The 16,980-nt window shown below is 38.7% G+C and overlaps 1 protein-coding gene across 1 annotated transcript; it reads right to left on the bottom strand.

The window, feature by feature from the left end:
• Positions 1-664: 664 nt before the first annotated feature.
• LOC111271853 (protein Wnt-4) lies at positions 665-16,964 on the bottom strand. Its single transcript, XM_022852903.2, has 8 exons — positions 16,523-16,964; positions 13,628-13,735; positions 13,308-13,462; positions 6,793-6,982; positions 6,076-6,154; positions 5,661-5,755; positions 4,829-4,999; positions 665-2,399 (listed from the first exon to the last, which is right to left on the bottom strand). Exons 1-8 carry the CDS (start codon positions 16,636-16,638, stop codon positions 2,198-2,200), a joined length of 1,116 nt encoding a protein of 371 aa, XP_022708638.1. The 5' UTR covers positions 16,639-16,964; the 3' UTR covers positions 665-2,197.
• Between the last annotated feature and the right edge of the window lie 16 nt (positions 16,965-16,980).

The raw sequence follows: 16,980 nt of genomic DNA on the forward strand, positions 1-16,980 counted from the left end.
TTAACTAATTTTTTGCCAAACTTGCATTAGCTGGATCGCAGCAAAAAGATTCGCATTTACAGATACTAAAAATGCCTGTCTTGTAGTATATTCACTGTTAAACAGGGCAGGACCTGGTAGATCGTTGTCTTATTTTAGGGTGAAAATGCAATGTCCATATGAAATACTGATGGCCCACATATACCCTGAGAGCTATGGTAAATGTATTTAGTTGATGCTAAATCTAATTGAAAAGTGTCCATGTATCTTATGACCTCGTCATTTTAGTGTAACGGCTAAACGGGCTACGTATTTGGGTGGCAGCCATTTACGCCTAGGGCAAATTGGTACAACTTTCGACAGAACCGATAAACTATGTAAAAGCATACTGGGCAGAGGCCACGTTTGTAGAAAGTAAAAAGCCCGTTTGCGACCTATAATAGCTTCTCCATGTTAGCAAAGCTTCGTAGAACGCGATGACTAGAACCTGACTAGCTGATGTACTGGCACCTTTTCCAATAGCTCAAAATAATGAATCTAAGATACCTTTTATCGAATAATATTGGCTTGTATCAAGACTTGCTTTGAAACAGGCGATTGTTCATTGCCAGGACAAAGTGAACTCCTAATAGCAGCAATTTAATGGTGTCCCGTCGTCTTTTTCTAAAATTATGATACCGATCACTCAACCGTAGATGGATTTATTTATTGAAATTTATTTTTCCAGTTTTATGTAATCATGCTGCTCTATAGACTTCGACGCAGTTAGCTTTGCCATATTATGCAAGTATCTTTCGAGTATATCAAAATCGCAAATAGGTCATGCTACTATGGGTATTTAGTTGTCATTCGAGGCATAGGATATATAATACAATGCCACCATCGATTCTGTTCGAACGATTTTCAAGCTGTTCTTTGCAACATTGGAGTAATATTGAACGATGCTCCTTTGTTGTTCAATGGTCTATGTCAAATCGATGAGTCCCACTTCGGTCCTTTTTCCAATTTACGATTTATCTAATGGCAGGTCAAATGTTGCTGGAAGTGATTACGTCACATACACTACGGGTGATAATGCTCGTACCGTATAAAATTAATATGTGATTTGCTATAGTACTGTATACTTCGTCCAACTGACCGCGAACGAGAATTTAACGTATCATATAAATCGTATCGTAAAGACAATTTTCAAAATGGCGCTACGCTGGACACTCTTTTTTTGCATAGACTACATGAATGGCCCACACATAGGCCGACAAGCAGACTATGTAATAATTTTGATTTTTTTTACATCATTCACAGATATATATATATATATATATATATATATATATATATATATATATATATATATATGGAAATAGTGGAATGTTGAAATAAAATGAAGGAACGCTATGCAGAACAATCAAAGTGATTGATATGGATATGTGCAGCTTCGGTAGTATTTGGAAATTGTATGCTTATTGTATATTGCAACAGTTGCAACATTTCAACAGAGATAAACTCGTCGAAAAGCGTGAGGCCATTGAAGCCTGGTAAAGTAGACCTCGCGTTCTGATAAAGTTCAAAAGATACTTCCTTTTCAGATGTGGTTTGTTTGCTAATGTCAAGCTCAGTAGTTCGCTAGTTGTTAATGATCGCTTGAATCAAATACTGAGCACGTAGGAAATGACTACTTATAATTAGACTGTTCTGATAAAACTTAAATATCCTTAATTTTAGAAAGGTGTCGACTCAAAGCAAATTTGTGGCAAAATAAGTTCGTGTGATGTAAAGAAGTTTACCATATGGTTTTTTCCGACTGCTTGAAATATGATTAAGAAATTTTTCATGGAATACGGGTTTCAACTGACCGACATTGAAACTTACACAAATCTAGCCCTGACGACAAAGAGTTTGTGTGATGAGTCTAAATATCTGTGAGTCACCGACATCAACTTAGAAAAAAGGTCGTTGGATGTGTGGCCGCTTCTAGTCGATCAGGCTGTTAACGGTATAATGCGACGCATGCGGGCCTGATATTGTGCCTTTTTGTGAGTTGTCGCCTATTTTACATCAGATTGGTGTTCACTAATCTGATTATCTAGTCTTGTAATCGGTTTAAGTTAGCCGCTAGTAAACTTCTTCTAGGTTATGTCAGTTTCAGTTGGAAATATTTATCTTCGCATTATAGCATATCAGTGTAATGTGGGAATTTCTCTGAGGGCCACTTCGTTTATCACTTGCAGAAGTGTTCAACCTTCTTGACTCGACAGGTTTCGCACTTAACCTCACAGCACCACACAAACTTGCAGTTACATTTCTCATCAACTTCTCGTACGATGGTCACGTAGCCCCGTCCGCAACACAGCAGACGGCATCCGTCAAGTCCGTAGCTTGAGGCGTTACAAGCTCGTCCGCTAGTGCCATACACGCCTAGCCTGGAAGAAAGGAATGAGCATGATGAAAAGAATTGCTTGATAAATTTTCGTTCATTTCACAAGTTTCGATTCGTTGTTAGAGATCATTGTTGCAACGAGGCTTGAATGTATCGACAACCATAAAAAACTATAGCGAAAGAAGACCTCAGTCTGTTTTATGATGTTTGCCACGGTCTCACGAGTAATACAACTAGAAATTAAAAAACCTTAACGAAAAAACGAAAAGGGCCATATGTTGGTTTTTCAGTGCAAGCCTATTCAATCGCATTAATTATTTAGCTTTTTTTTTTAAATCATAAGTTCTCTGACGTTACGGAACATGCTTTGTAACAATGACAAAATAGGACCAGTCATTAGGAATGCCGTTTCCGGCAGATGCACTATATTACACTGGGATATTATGCATACAATTTTTATTCAGTATACAAACTATCAGTAATACTTACAGAGTTCTCTGCGATACTGGCATAACTGGGTATACCGCCCACCAACCCCATGATTATGATATAGTTTTCGCACTCAAGGGTTTTTATTATGACAAAAAAGTTGACAGCTTTCTATCTTGCTGGCCATATAGTACGCTGTTTATATGAGAAGCTGTGGAGGTTGTAAAAGTTTAGAAAAAAAAAAAAAAAGATTGGCCCAATTGCGTACTCATTAGAAGCACTGAAGCACATTGCTTTCATCTGCAATCTTACCATTAGCATTATACTGGTTTCTAAATCTGTTTTCGTCGTTTTCTGCAGCTGCTAAATATTTAAATAGACTTGTATTATAGTAAAGAATGCGGCTCTCTTAATGTACATTATAACTGTTCTAGCAATGAGGAATGTAAAGCTTTGCCATTTGCAGGCCAAATCATTTTTTTTTACTATTGCATAATGTTTTTGAAACAATGTCAAATCTATGATTCTTATAAACTTCACTAAAGCCAATCATAGTTCTTTCTGATTATGCGAATCGACTTAGTCATGTATGCCATTTGAACAATTGAAGCCCATATAATATACTTTTCAACCCCTAAGATGATAATTTATATTTCTTCCAGACTAAGGTAGACCCAGAAAGTCACCACAACAGGCCAGAAATACCAATCAGCAAAGAACACAGCATCCACTCTGTGGGCCCCTCCCCCATACTTTTACTATGCATTAATTTTGTTAGTTCAGTAAAATTTGGTAGAACAAATTTAAATCTTTCTATGACTGGATCAGAAGCTGGTATAAACCACTTGTCTCTACCAGCCCTGTTTTTGGAACAACGACATTTATCCCAATGAAATTCGCTGACTTCGACTAAAAATGTCAATAAAAAGTACTCAGTCCTTTAGTAAGGCTTCACAAGCCGTTTTTCTCAAAATGTACGAACATTTATTTCAGGCAATTTATATAGAATGCATGTCTCTCTCGTCTGCAACTGGTTTGCAACAGCAATCAATGAGTATCAGACCTCGTCATAGCTAAACTAAGTTCTTAGATATCATATACTGTCACTATTTTATGTCTATGTATTCAGCGTGGCTTATTCTGCAAAAGCAAGCGTTAGATTCTACAGTAGTCTTTCATGCGATTAGATTTAATCTGAAAGGGTCAGAACACGATCGTATTTTCACTTGGTAACGTAACATAATCGGGTAATCTGGAAAGCGAGCAGTTTGATCTAAACACTTCAGACACTGTAAACACATTTTTAAACACTGTAATACCTTTAATATTACCATGTTTAAAAAAATAATTATAAATAGAAAAAGAATCAAATATATAGACGACTATTGGTGAGTTAGTTCAAGGAAATGGGAGAGCCACTCAATTTTTAAAAGCCTAATGTAAAAGCAAAATTAAAATGACGTTTTTTTAAAGCAGTAGTATTATGTAAAAACACTTTTTGGACGTTTTACATTACAACACTATTATATGTAAAATTGTTGCCTTTTTTAATGAGAGAACCGTAGGTGAACTGTATTTTCACATACTAACACTCTACGCTAATTTATCATGACACTGTGATACATACTATACATTCTGTATGAATAAAAAAAAAAGTGAAAGTACTATCGCATTGCAGTTGGTCGTCATTGAACAAATAAATGTGTCATCTAATAATGGTCTTAAAATGGCTCAAAATGATCGCCTACGTATTGGATACCTAGGACAAACATAAACATATATCAATATGCGTACTATGAAATATAAAAGTGCGCACATCTACATACACAGTAGTATGCCACTAACTATGTAATAATGTTAAGACCCATATTACTAGAGCTGGCCTGATCAGTACACTCCTATCGATCTCACAAGCCGTTGATGCTTCCTTAAATAATGGTATCACTCTACAAGTGAATAACGGTGCTACGTAATCATTATTATCCTTCATATGGCATCATCAGAGAATGATGGCTATGAAATGTACGAGGATTAGCAACTAACGTTTCATTCTTTTGGCAGTAGTCCGGGCTATCGTCGATGTAGACGAGATCCTTTTTGCCAGGCCGTTTCACTTCGCGCATTACTGGCTTCAGTTTTGCCCTGCCTCGACTCAGTGAAGCTTGCACCTGAGTTGCCCCATCATAACGCTGCATCAGCTCTTCCCCTATGGCTCTGAAATTTTTTAGAATGAAAAAACAACGCGCTAATGCTTTTACTTTTCTTACACCTGAAAGATACGACAAGCGAGATTTGTCAACAAATTCAAATTGGATTTGAATTATTTCATTTTATATCAAAAAAGAAGCAATAGCAAATATATATATATCAAATAATTCCATGGTTTTGGCACCACCTCTAAGCCACAGAATCTCATATTTTTCATACATCAAAGAGACGTGTCGAAATGTTCCTTAAAAGATTTACTGGAAAGCGAAAAACCAATTATCCCAGCCACGGCAACCGTAAAACATTTCAATATTTCTCTAATTACTTTGCTATACCTACGTTCGTTTTGCTTGCGTAATAAAAATGTACTTTGGCATATATCTTTTGCGTTTTGTGTTGAGCCAATTCAACTGCTCTATACAATTGACTCTAAAACAACCCTTTGTAGACTGCCGGAGCTTATACAGGGAGCACCATTGGAATACTCAGTTGTCTCACTCCGTTAGTCTCGTTAACATGTGAGAATTCAAGTAAATAAAGCGCTATCGTGCCATCTTCAAGATTCAAATATATCTAATTTAGTAATATTTTAATCCAATACTAAATACTGGATATTAATAAATAAATAAAATAAAAGATCATTATTACAGTTTATAGGCGTATTTACCGAAACTCCTTGAGACGCCTCCAGCACACCTGCAGTGAGCAAGAGCCTGAGACACCGTGACATTTGCAGGCTAATTCCAGATTATTACGGAGAGCCTAAAATACACGTGATCCATAATGACTGATTTTAGATACCACTTTAATAGATTAATTTCAACACTTCATACTGGCAGAAAATTTTGCTTTACTACTTTCTAGGCCGTAAAATTAACGACACGTTATTTCTGTGAATCTATTCAAAGAAAAAGTATGAAATCAAGTAAGAGTCCACCGCACTCTTTCGAAAAAGTCGTGAAGATACGAATCAAAGTAACTACTGCCCCTTTGTAGTACAACAAAAATATTACTCCTCCGACATGATGCATAAATAAACATTTGTGGGAACATCGTAGCCACCCAAAGCCAATATCACTTACTTTTCGGCCTGCCTCGTTATTATGAAGATTCATGAGACCTTGTGCGCTGCCTGTATCTTCTCCTACGTCCACAAAATCCCTATGATAATAATTTTTTTCATTATATACATATTCACATAGATAACAAACGAGAAAAAAGATATGTTAAAGGTATCATATCACGTTCTTGAATTGGAAAGGTAAGTTTTCAAAATTAGTGTCCGAAGACACTATATTTTTACTTATGCAGTCGTGTGTCATTAGAACATCACGTGATTTTCGCTATATTTATTCATTTAAAATCAACAAAAGCACCATATTTATTTAATAAACGGAATATGTGTTTTATTGAGCAACATAGAATCCGTTGCTTTGTTACTAAATTTTTCTACCTTTTACTATATTTCTGCTTAATTTAACTTATTATAATTTGAAAAAATGTTTACCTAATAAAAGCATACAGAAATATATATATATGTTTAATAACAATAACGTATATGATATAATAACAATGACATACATCGGTACCGTTGTTTTAAACTAAAAACATTCAAATTAACTACAGATAAAGCGCTTATTGTGTTTATGGAAAATCAAACAAAAATAAAGAATCCATCATTATCGAATTTAGAAGATGAACAGCATTAGTCAACTAAGCAGCATTTATTACTTAATAATGCATCATTTATTGTGCCGCTATGGTAGCTTTTATACACAAACTGCATATGAAGATTTTACCTGGAGAATCGAGCGCCATAAGCGACATCTTCGGAGCAGCCACCCCATTGCCAGCGGCCGCGAGTGCCTTTCGAGCGAATGGCGGAGTCGCAGCCACACTCATGCAACTCACCGCGGCTGCACGCGCGCGTAATTGAGTACGCGACTCCGGCAGAGGATATCGCGTGCACGAACGCCTTCTCCCGACTATCTATCAGTTGCAGCGATAGTAAAAACGAGCATGTATATAGATTAGACAGTACAGAAAGAAGATCTTAGCCTTTTTATAAATTAAAATAAAAAAAAGGTACGTGGAACATTTTGCTTAGCAACGGTACACATTTTCGTCTTTCGAACCATCCGGTTCCACAACATCTACATTTGCGCAGATCTCCATTTTTGTCTGCTGTGAAACCAAGTTGAGTGGATCATTTACATACATTGAAGGAGTGTATTTGTATGTTTTTTTGTAAACTTACCCATACACAAACGTTTTGTACTTAGTCAGATTTTCTAATTGCTAAAGGAGAACCTTGCTACAAAGGCCTGGTATGAAATACTTTTTTATTTTGTTAAACAATGAAAAATGTTAAACAGGTAAATCTTAGAATTGAAATTTCGCGTGAACTGATTTAATCTTTGTGCCTTGGCCTTTAGGTCATACTTACAGTTTATAGAAACGTTTCATTTGCACGCTACAGCTTAGCCCTGTGCAGTTCTGGCACTCTTCGGGACTAGGGCTAGGTTGGCATTTCAGCAAATGTGTAAAGGCCCACAGCAATGGGATAGTTCTAAAGATACGTTCGTATAAAGAAAGGCAGAAAAATAATAAGATTATGAATGGTACAAAGGTTTTAAATCTAAGAAACAAACACATACTTGGTTGATGACCCACTCTTGACCATGGTGATGTTTTTGAGCTTTGTTCTATAAAAGCTTTATTTATATAATTATTCCTGTAGCATTAAATATGATTACTCACTAAGATTAGCTACGTTTAGCCAGTGAGTGCTGAGAATGCTTCCTTTTCAATTGGAGTACTGGCGCTTCCTTCTTCACATGCTGCATATTAAAGCACGTTATTGAAGGTAAGGATACAAATGGCTAAAATAACAATTTTGCTCTGTATGTAATACTCATCTACCAATGATAGTTTAATTACGTTTTTGAACTTCGATGCAACTCTTGCTACAAACATAGTCAAACCCTAGTTTTCCTACAGAGCTATAGATAGGCAGGAGTGAAGGTACAAGACGTTAAGGTTGTCGTGTAAAGTGAAAGGTGTTAACAGACGAACTCTAAGTTACAAGTATTTTCCTGACTGTAACCCTGAGCAAGGCTGTTGTTGTGTTTAAAAAACTAGGACGAATCGCATACAAAATATGAAAAAAAAAACTCCAATTAAAGTCGTGTACAACATAAGCTTCATTATTTTCTTTATATAGCCGCTAATATACATGTTCGTGTATAAGTTATGAGCACAAGTTAGCAGTCGGCTGGTCAGGTTAGAAAAAGACAGCTCCAGGGTTTCCCGGCTAAAAGGCAGGTGCAAGTTGGCTAATAACAACCAGTTTCACTCCATCCTTCTCCAATCCCTTGCCTCGAATTCGCATTTCGGGCGATGTTAACTTATGTCGACCAGTCGAGAGGGAAAGTCGGACTGTGGCTGACAGTTGCCTGTCCCCTGGTAATGGCCCTGTCATTAGGAGAAAGCAGAGAAGACGATTGGCATTTTACCTCAGCACAGGAGACACTCCACTTTATTAGGAGCATTCAAGCTAGTCCTATATTATGTGCGCTTATATTACCCCGCGAGGTAGCCGCGCTATGGCAACAGCCGCACGAATAAAACGATAGAGAGTTAACCCGGATCGCCTGCACAGCCTTAGCAACCCAGCAAGTCCTCGGAGCATCTTCTCCGTCGTTTCTACGGCCATGCAGACAGTACAGACTAAAGATACATTTAGGTTGCATTTAGCTACGATGCCAGCGAGTTGGTGAAGCCGTAGCTAGTAGCGGCTGCGGGAGCGGATTTAGATAATTGCATAGGACGAGCCAAGCTACGGCGCTAGCTCAAGCCGTGAGCGAACATCACGACTAAGCGAAGCAGGCATTGTTTGCCGCTGTTTGTGTCTTCCTGCTTCAGACCAACGCTGCCTAGTGGCAAACATCGTAAAAGTGGGCTGGACAACTCTGGTCAAGTGTAGCGCTAGGTCAGTCATATAATATGCATTCTCCGTTCCTGTGTACGTGTGGGTGGGACAGCAAAACAACTAGAATGGGCAATAAGTTATTATTGAAATCAACTGTGTACATAGATACATGGCAATGCCGTAGAGGGCGACCGTATTTAGTTGTGAAGTCAACGGTAATAAGTAATTACAGGAAGATCTCATTCAGGAGGAAGCCCCTATCTTAGGATTGATCCGTTGGAAATAGTTGATTTTGCCCCAACTTTCCAATATGCCAAGTGTCACACGTATTCTTACGTTTTAATACCGCAGGAGTAAACCTATATGGACCATGTCAACTCTTGTATACATAGACGATGAGCAACAACTATCTATATTCCGTTATGTGTCGTAGAGTGACTTGCTTTATTTACTGCCGTTTTACTTTCTGTAATAGCTTCTAATAAATTAAATCTTTAAATGGTCTAAATCAAAAGATCGCCCGCAATTAAGGCTTACTTAGCACTACAGCTAAATAGCTATTACACGGAAGGTTTATTATATTTGCCTTAAATTAGTAATTTATTATATCATTAAATTGTAAATATTAATTATTTTTCTATGAGAATTGCGATCACATTATCTTCATTGACGCGATTATCATCGAATTGTTCTAGAAGTCGCTTCCGCGCCACTTGAATATTCAAAATAATTACCGTACAGGTTCGACTGAATCCGACTTTTAGATAATTTGCACCGACATAAGCTGTAACATTACCTCAGTACAGGTGAGTCACTGACATGACAATCTCCACCAGGGCCGCCTTTCGGGCGACCAAAAGCATATCGTTGGCAGCAGAAGCTAGGATAAATGAGAAACGACTCTAAAGCTAGATATATCGCTACGGATCAGCTACATGAAAGATAAGAGTAAGCATCAAGGAACTAGCTAGCAAGTGAAATACCAGGAAACAGCTTCCTTGCGGATAAACACATCGGGGCATCGAGCCCCCCTGGCTGCCTTATATCGAGGATCTCAAATCTAGCGAGCACGAGCGGGCTGTGCCAGCAAGGGCGGGAGTCAGGCCAAACACGACAACGGACTTGGACAGTCAAAATGGTCCTGAGAGAGGACAGTGATCCGCGCCCTCATAAAAGCTGATTTCCCAATTTTCCTCGCCATCTTCTTTTTCAGCATGCTTAAGTACTGACATCAGGGCATGTCTTTGACTCGAACAAAGCACAATAAAAACTTATTTTCTCATATGAAACCCACCGCTTCAGGATTGCAATACAGAGGTCATTATATGAGACCACTAAGAGTGCAATTTAGATATGGCCATCAATTCAACAGCACGTAAAGGACAATTTACATTGTTTTCGATGTGTTATCCGTATTCTTAACAAAACACTTAATAGAAAACGGCAGGATCCGTATTTTTGTGTGCAAATATGAGACTGAACGATTTTTATACTAAAAGAAATTTAATCCCTATATATATGTTAAGAACTATCATTTAATTTTATTTACCAGGGGGCAAGGTTTGCAAATTCTTAATAAGTAAGGAAAATTCGAATCTCTAAGAAAGCTATTTATTCTAGAATAAGTCTATCATAAAACACTTGAACTTACGATATTACCAATCTTGTAAGTAGATCAATAGTAATAAAATCCTTGACTTAATATCAGCATTTTTCTGAAGTTACACCTGACGATTCTGGACGTCAATCTTTAAATGTTGCCAGACAAAAAAATCGCAATTAACGAAGGAATTTTAGTTTCACCCCGTCCCAGCTGTTTCTAGGAATGACTATATGCCAAGTCATAGTTGCTTGCTTTAATGCATGAACCACGCCTCTGCAGCATGACAGGATAATGCACTTCAACTAAACTATTACTAATTCCCTGTGAAGTGGGGTTGTAGTAACATGTTGCCTTTCATAATTAGAAACACTTAGTAAGGTGCTATAGGTTCGAAGCTGAGCGTTGATACCTCATTTAATAGTCAAAGATATCCGAGGCGTATCTGAAACAGCAATATCTACTCAGTGACAGTAGCGCACTTATGAATTTAGGTTTTTTTGGTAGTTGGTTTTTGACGCAGTTAGCCGCAGTCCTTCTGTATGTAATTTTATTTGTTCTCGTAGTGACAAAAGCATACTATACCGAATCCCGAACCGTCCAATCAGTCGGAACGTGACTTACAGAGTAAGGCTCGTGAACCAAGTCAATCTTCGTTCCTAGTCATTGCAACTCTTGTTGCTGTGATGGCGCTGGCTCGAGCTATTTTCATCTAGCATTGCATGGCACAGAGCGGATACGGGACGATATGGGGATATAAAGGGAGACTGTCGGGGGGGGGGGGGAGGCAAGGCACAAAATACTTTGAGAGTCGGGACAAGTAGTAAAATATGGAAAGGGGCCTGATGGGTAAACGCCTGACCGTGGAGTTATAAAAGCTGCCTTTATGCTGCCTCCACCGTCACGCGGCTAAACTACAGTGTCCGAACAATCTGGTCGTCGCCTTATGTTAGCCCCCTATACCCCCAAGCTTCTACCCTTCGCCTGGTGATCTGAGCCCGCCACTGTAGCTTCCGGTATAAACGCCTTATAGCGATTATTAAGAGTTACGCATCATGCTCCTAGCATGCGTCCCATCAGTCCCCTATACCTATATCAACCCTAAGGCTTCAGTCTGGTGGCATCGGTCAAGCCAAGCAGATTGGCCTGATCGGTATAGCTCCTTCTTTTGTCCTAAAACCAGGGACAATACTGTGCCTAAAGCAGACCGTGGGCGAGTATTGTAACTGTAAAAGTACTAGGTACGTTTTAGATAAAATATATTTAAACGTAGTGTCGAATTAATAGAAGTGTTTTCGTTTTCCAGTTTTTTTGAATTATTGAAACAAGGTTTTTACTCCAGCTAATAATTTACGACGAGTGAAGTTAAAAGAGATACGCATGAGAACCGATTAACGTACGAGTAGTTGAATGATGAAGGGAAATTCAGGTCGTCAGATCTGTACCGTAAAGAAAAAAACTAACTTCAACGGAAAAGCCCAGTACAAAATCTATTTCTCGGTCAAATTTAACGCTATATCCAAGATATGTCTAAAATGACCAGTGCACATATTCAGTTATAAGATATAATTGTTGCTTGTTTCTTTTGACAGCAGGCGACCCACACCTATTTCACACAAGAGATTCGTTGAATTTGTAAAGTATATATCAACATTCAATGCCGCTTTACTATATAAAATCATCCTGAGAGTATGGCTAACGCTGCACTATTATCTGCTCTCAATATATCGTAAACTTGCCTCGATTGCCCTGTTGGAGAGTTCGCCTTTTACGCAGCTATTTATAACCAAAGATTTTAGGCTCAACATGAATCCTCTCAGTCGGTTTGTTTATACAGCCCGCGCGTATTTCCTGTGAGCCCTGCACTACCAGCTCAGCTTATTGGCAAATGTAATTGAGGTGAACAGAATAACTATAAAAGCTATGAACAAAACAAAAGCTACTAAACAGAGCAGAGAATCTCCAGAGGAATCCTGTTCATGAGCCAGTCAGATGGAGAAGTGTGCACTGTGGTAGTTGCCTCTGGAGTAGCATCTGATGGACTTCAGGGCGCCGGGCCAAGGCAAGACTTTACTGCCGACGAGAGTTGGATGCATTCAGCATCTGAACTAGCAATATCTCAAGCTTGCTGCTTCGAGACCTGTTTTGGGTTGTCAGTGAGGACACAGCTCCAAAGAAAAACCCCAGAGACCACTAAAGCGACCCCGAAGAACATCCTGCTCGCCACGTTTTAAAGAGGGAGTGAGCTCGCGTAATGCTCAAGCTTTCGATAGACAAGGGTTTACTGGAGTTCATCCAGTAGTCTTAGATATCTATGTACCACGAGTCGCTGTTCACAACATGCGTTTCTTTGTGGGACGACCGAACAGAACATTTGGTTCAGGATCTGTGTACACTTGTACACACCATTTCAAAGCTACTATGCAACTGGAAGTAAAACTAGAACAGTCGTGCAACGAAATGGCATTCATAGCCAGTTTCGTAACTAGGTTGCGTCGCAGCATCACATTAAATACAACACCCGCTCAACAATTGCGGTTAATTGATACAACTCGAAAAGTTTTAATGGAAAGTCGATCCGACACTGTAATGGTAAGTGATTGAAGATATTTGTTGTACTTATAAGAGCGATCGATTCTTGCATGTAAACCATATCATAAAATTACCTTATACATGGACTCCTATTAATGCGTAACGAAGCACAACGAAATCCCTTTGATGAAAAGCAACTTCGTTACGTTCATATGTTTACGCTTGTTAAGCTTGTATCGGCTGGTACTCACTGATACTCAAGACACCTCCAAAGACCTTCGTGTCCTCCGGTTGCGTCGAGCAGTTCCATCGACTCATGCGAAACTGTCGTTGGCATTCTTCGATACCCATTTGAGCACCGCGGCCTATAGTTTCCAATGTTGGCCGTTTGAGGGAGCAGATATCCCTGTAGAGGTAGAACGTGCACGTCACATATCACATTTTTGCGCATGCCCTTTGAAAACGACGAAGTAGGAGACTGAAGAACTGTGGTCAAGCCCTGTACTACTAACAGAAATAATGACACTTGAAACAAGCAAATCAGGGTTAATATATACATTTTGAGTACAACCTGCTGCTGTGTTTTATTGCAGGGCTTAGATGATGTCTGCAAAAATCATCGAAAGACGCTGCAGCCGGAAGGGACGTCTCATCCAGGGCCGACGGCATTCCCAAGTACCTAAAAATGTTTAAAAAAAGCCTGTTAATAATAACGTACTTGTATATGCTTTCGTGTTATGGGTTAACCGTACCCATAGTTTTGTAGATAAATGGGGCAAAAGTACTTCAACGTGTACACACCTATGGGCATCTTGTTCTCGCGAGATAAGTCCTCTAGCAAGCCAGCGTTGCCCAGCTGGCAACAAATAGGACCCTTGATTCAAACGACTAGTACTGAATACAGGTTTCAAGTATTTCATTTGATAACGACTGTTTTTGCTCCATTTTAATAGTAATTTACGGTTATAATTGACCATCAGCTCACTTCTATGCAAAATACGGAGCGTTTGTAAATACCTGGTTATGAACCCCAAATTGCCTGATTTTTGTTATAGATTCTTCTCGACTTAAGATGGAGATCATACGAGACATATAGTAAGTGAGGCGCTTTCTGAGCTGTAAAAACCTCCATAATAATACGTCTAAGAACTAACAGCAAATACTCTATATTTGAAACGACATCTTGAGTATATCTGTCCAACTTCAATCAAATGTGATTCGTGAAATAAGTAGTGAAATAAAACCGAAAATAAATTTATTAAGGCCCCTGAAAGCCTTTTTCAGACATTTATTTCTAGCGATCACCCTCTTAGGCGCCTTAAATAGCATAAAAAGATGCACAGAAGCACATTTTTAGGAAAGCTGTACACATATAAGGAAAATGTGAGTCTAAGCGAGTCGTTTTTCTAAGCTACTTATGTGTTCTAATTGTCATTATCCCTGGTTAATTAGTTTTATCTCAGCCAAGATCGTAATATGTAGTAATCTTCAGGTATTTTGTGGTAATTATCAAGATAAATGTTTGCACTGATTCTTGTCTGTCAATGATGTCAGATGGTGATTACATTAAAAACATAATACTTAGCAGAAAATCTGTACAAGCACCATAATTGATACTTTCTTTTCGATACGATATGATTGAACAATTCAAGGCTGTCTGTAAAATATTTTACGGTCAAAACAAAACGCAAGCTAAAATCTGCGTGCCAGGTAGACTGCCAAGGAAAACGGGTAATTTGGTCGACATGTGCCCACTTTTTCGGATATTACTTGCAAGTCTTATCCACACTTCCCTACGTGTGTGCTTCGTATTTCGCCTATTTTAGCTCCAACTCATCGCTTGAAGTCATCGCTCGATTTATGGCTTCGCGCGCCAAAACCGCCAACGACTTAAAATATTGTCGCCTACGGGGCTGGCGAACCGGCCATAATGGCATATAAATTCAAGTCATAAATTTGTCCCTGTATGACCTAGATTGGGCGTTCGCTTGGTTGATTGTCCAGTCCAGGCGTCCAAGTGTCCTGTCGAACAAAGATACCTCCTCGCCAGGCCAAGCCAGGCTCGCCACTGTGTTCAGAATCACTTCAGCTGGAACCGTGGCGTACTACTGTACCACAAGCAAAGCAGCTGTTCCTTCTTTTTCTTGGGCTGTATATTATGTCCTGAGCATGGTTCAGTTTTATATTCAACTCATGTAATACAAAAGTCGATACAAATCATCGCCATCAATGTCTACCGCAACCGCTAGGAGCACAGGCAACATCAACGAGGCTAAACAAATCTTTTAAACAAAAAGTCAAGAGAATATTGGCTTGTACATGTACGAATTTTTTAAATGAATTTTTTGTTGGATGGCATGGTATTTTATGGATACGAAGAATAAAAATAACATATCCAACATCTATTATACAGTATAGAATCTTTACAAAGATTAATTTACAAACAAATTGGAGCTGCGTTGTCATCTCTTTGAATTAAAAATCAGTGTGATTCAAATTCTGCTTTATAGAAATGAGACGTTTTTATGGACAACTGTATTTTTTTTTCTGCAGCACTCCGTCACCGGAAGATTCTTAGCAACTACACCAGTTAAAGCGTAACAATCGAACTGAAAAAACATGATGTCTAGAAATTGGTCATGGCATTGAGAAATTACAATTCTTATTAAAAAAAAACTATGCGAGAAATATAGCCGGCATCCGCAGAATAAATCCAGTGTCGAACGTCTTCGTTTTTGACCTAATTCCAACGCTTAACTCATGTTAAATTAAATCACAACTAGATTAATCTAGAATCTAACATCTTTATCAATAATACTATCAAACAGAATAAATAGATTTTATATATTAACGATAACTCATTAATGACTATTCAGCCTAAAAAGTCGGGTTAGAGGGTCTCCGCAGAGACTAAAAGGAACTCTTACTTTTTAATGGGCTTTGTTTTTAATTTCTTTAACAATTAATTTCTTAAGAATATAGCTAAAAATCTTGCCAGTGCGGGTCCAGTGATGTGGGTGTGCTTATGCGTATGACGACTCAAAATAGATAGAAACAATACTCCTCAAACTGAGCCTAAGGCTTTTCCGTCCGTCTCTATGATTTAACTTAAAGAAAAGAAACCTTTTCTTGTTTGTCAACCGTTATCACATACCCAATCTATATAGACGTTTTTACTCTTGCAAATCGTATCGCTCATTAAACAGTTTTGTCTTCAACGCTGTCGCTAATTCAAAATATGGTGTGATCATGATGCTGCTCTAGTTTTGGCCTATATATTTTTTGACGATAACCAAGAGATGACCAGGTACAAGAAGAACTGCCTATCTTATTTGCTGCCTTGTAATGAATCACCGAAATTGCTCTACTTTTAAGTATTGAAGTCCATTAACACTTATCTCAAATGCCATAATAGACAATGCAAGTCGTTACAAAGTTATCGCGACTGCGCGGATAAATAACTCACCACCAATTAGCATGCGAGCTATGACTTAATTCGAGTACGATAACCGCCACAACAGTCCATCCCGACCGATGCATTTCTGTACCACTCCTAACACCTTCAAATAGACCAAACGACATCCACTACTTACAACTTCTTCTGTCTACAATGAAGATGTTTAATCAGTGTGTCTAACACAAATTTTCTTTCACTCAATCTTCGGACCTAGGAATCTCGGAGTACTTAGTCTTCGGAGGAGCAGAGCTATTGCTTGGCGGGCTAGCGAAAAATGCCGGCGCCTCAGGAAGTCTGGTACCTTCCTAAACTGTGGCGCCCCCTCCTGGCTCAGAAGGAAATCATCCAGGACATAAGCTGGTCACAACAGGAGGAAAGAGTTGGGGCTGTATCGAAAACTTACCACGAATCCTACTGGCAAACACACTAAAACTCGCCATTTTCACCTCAAAAAACTACAGCGTTTG

Source organism: Varroa jacobsoni, unplaced genomic scaffold, assembly GCF_002532875.2.
Source record: "Varroa jacobsoni isolate VJ856 unplaced genomic scaffold, vjacob_1.0 scaffold_17, whole genome shotgun sequence".
Lineage (NCBI taxonomy): Eukaryota > Metazoa > Arthropoda > Arachnida > Mesostigmata > Varroidae > Varroa > Varroa jacobsoni.

Coding starts and splice junctions, on each gene's coding strand:
- LOC111271853 (XM_022852903.2), bottom strand. CDS start 16,638: ATGTCGTTTGGTCTATTTGAAGGTGTTAGGAGTGGTACAGAAATGCAT. Junction 5,756..6,075: donor ATAACGAGGCAGGCCGAAAA/GTAAGTGATATT, acceptor CGTGTATTTTAG/GCTCTCCGTAATAATCTGGA. Junction 5,000..5,660: donor AGGCGTCTCAAGGAGTTTCG/GTAAATACGCCT, acceptor AAAAAATTTCAG/AGCCATAGGGGAAGAGCTGA.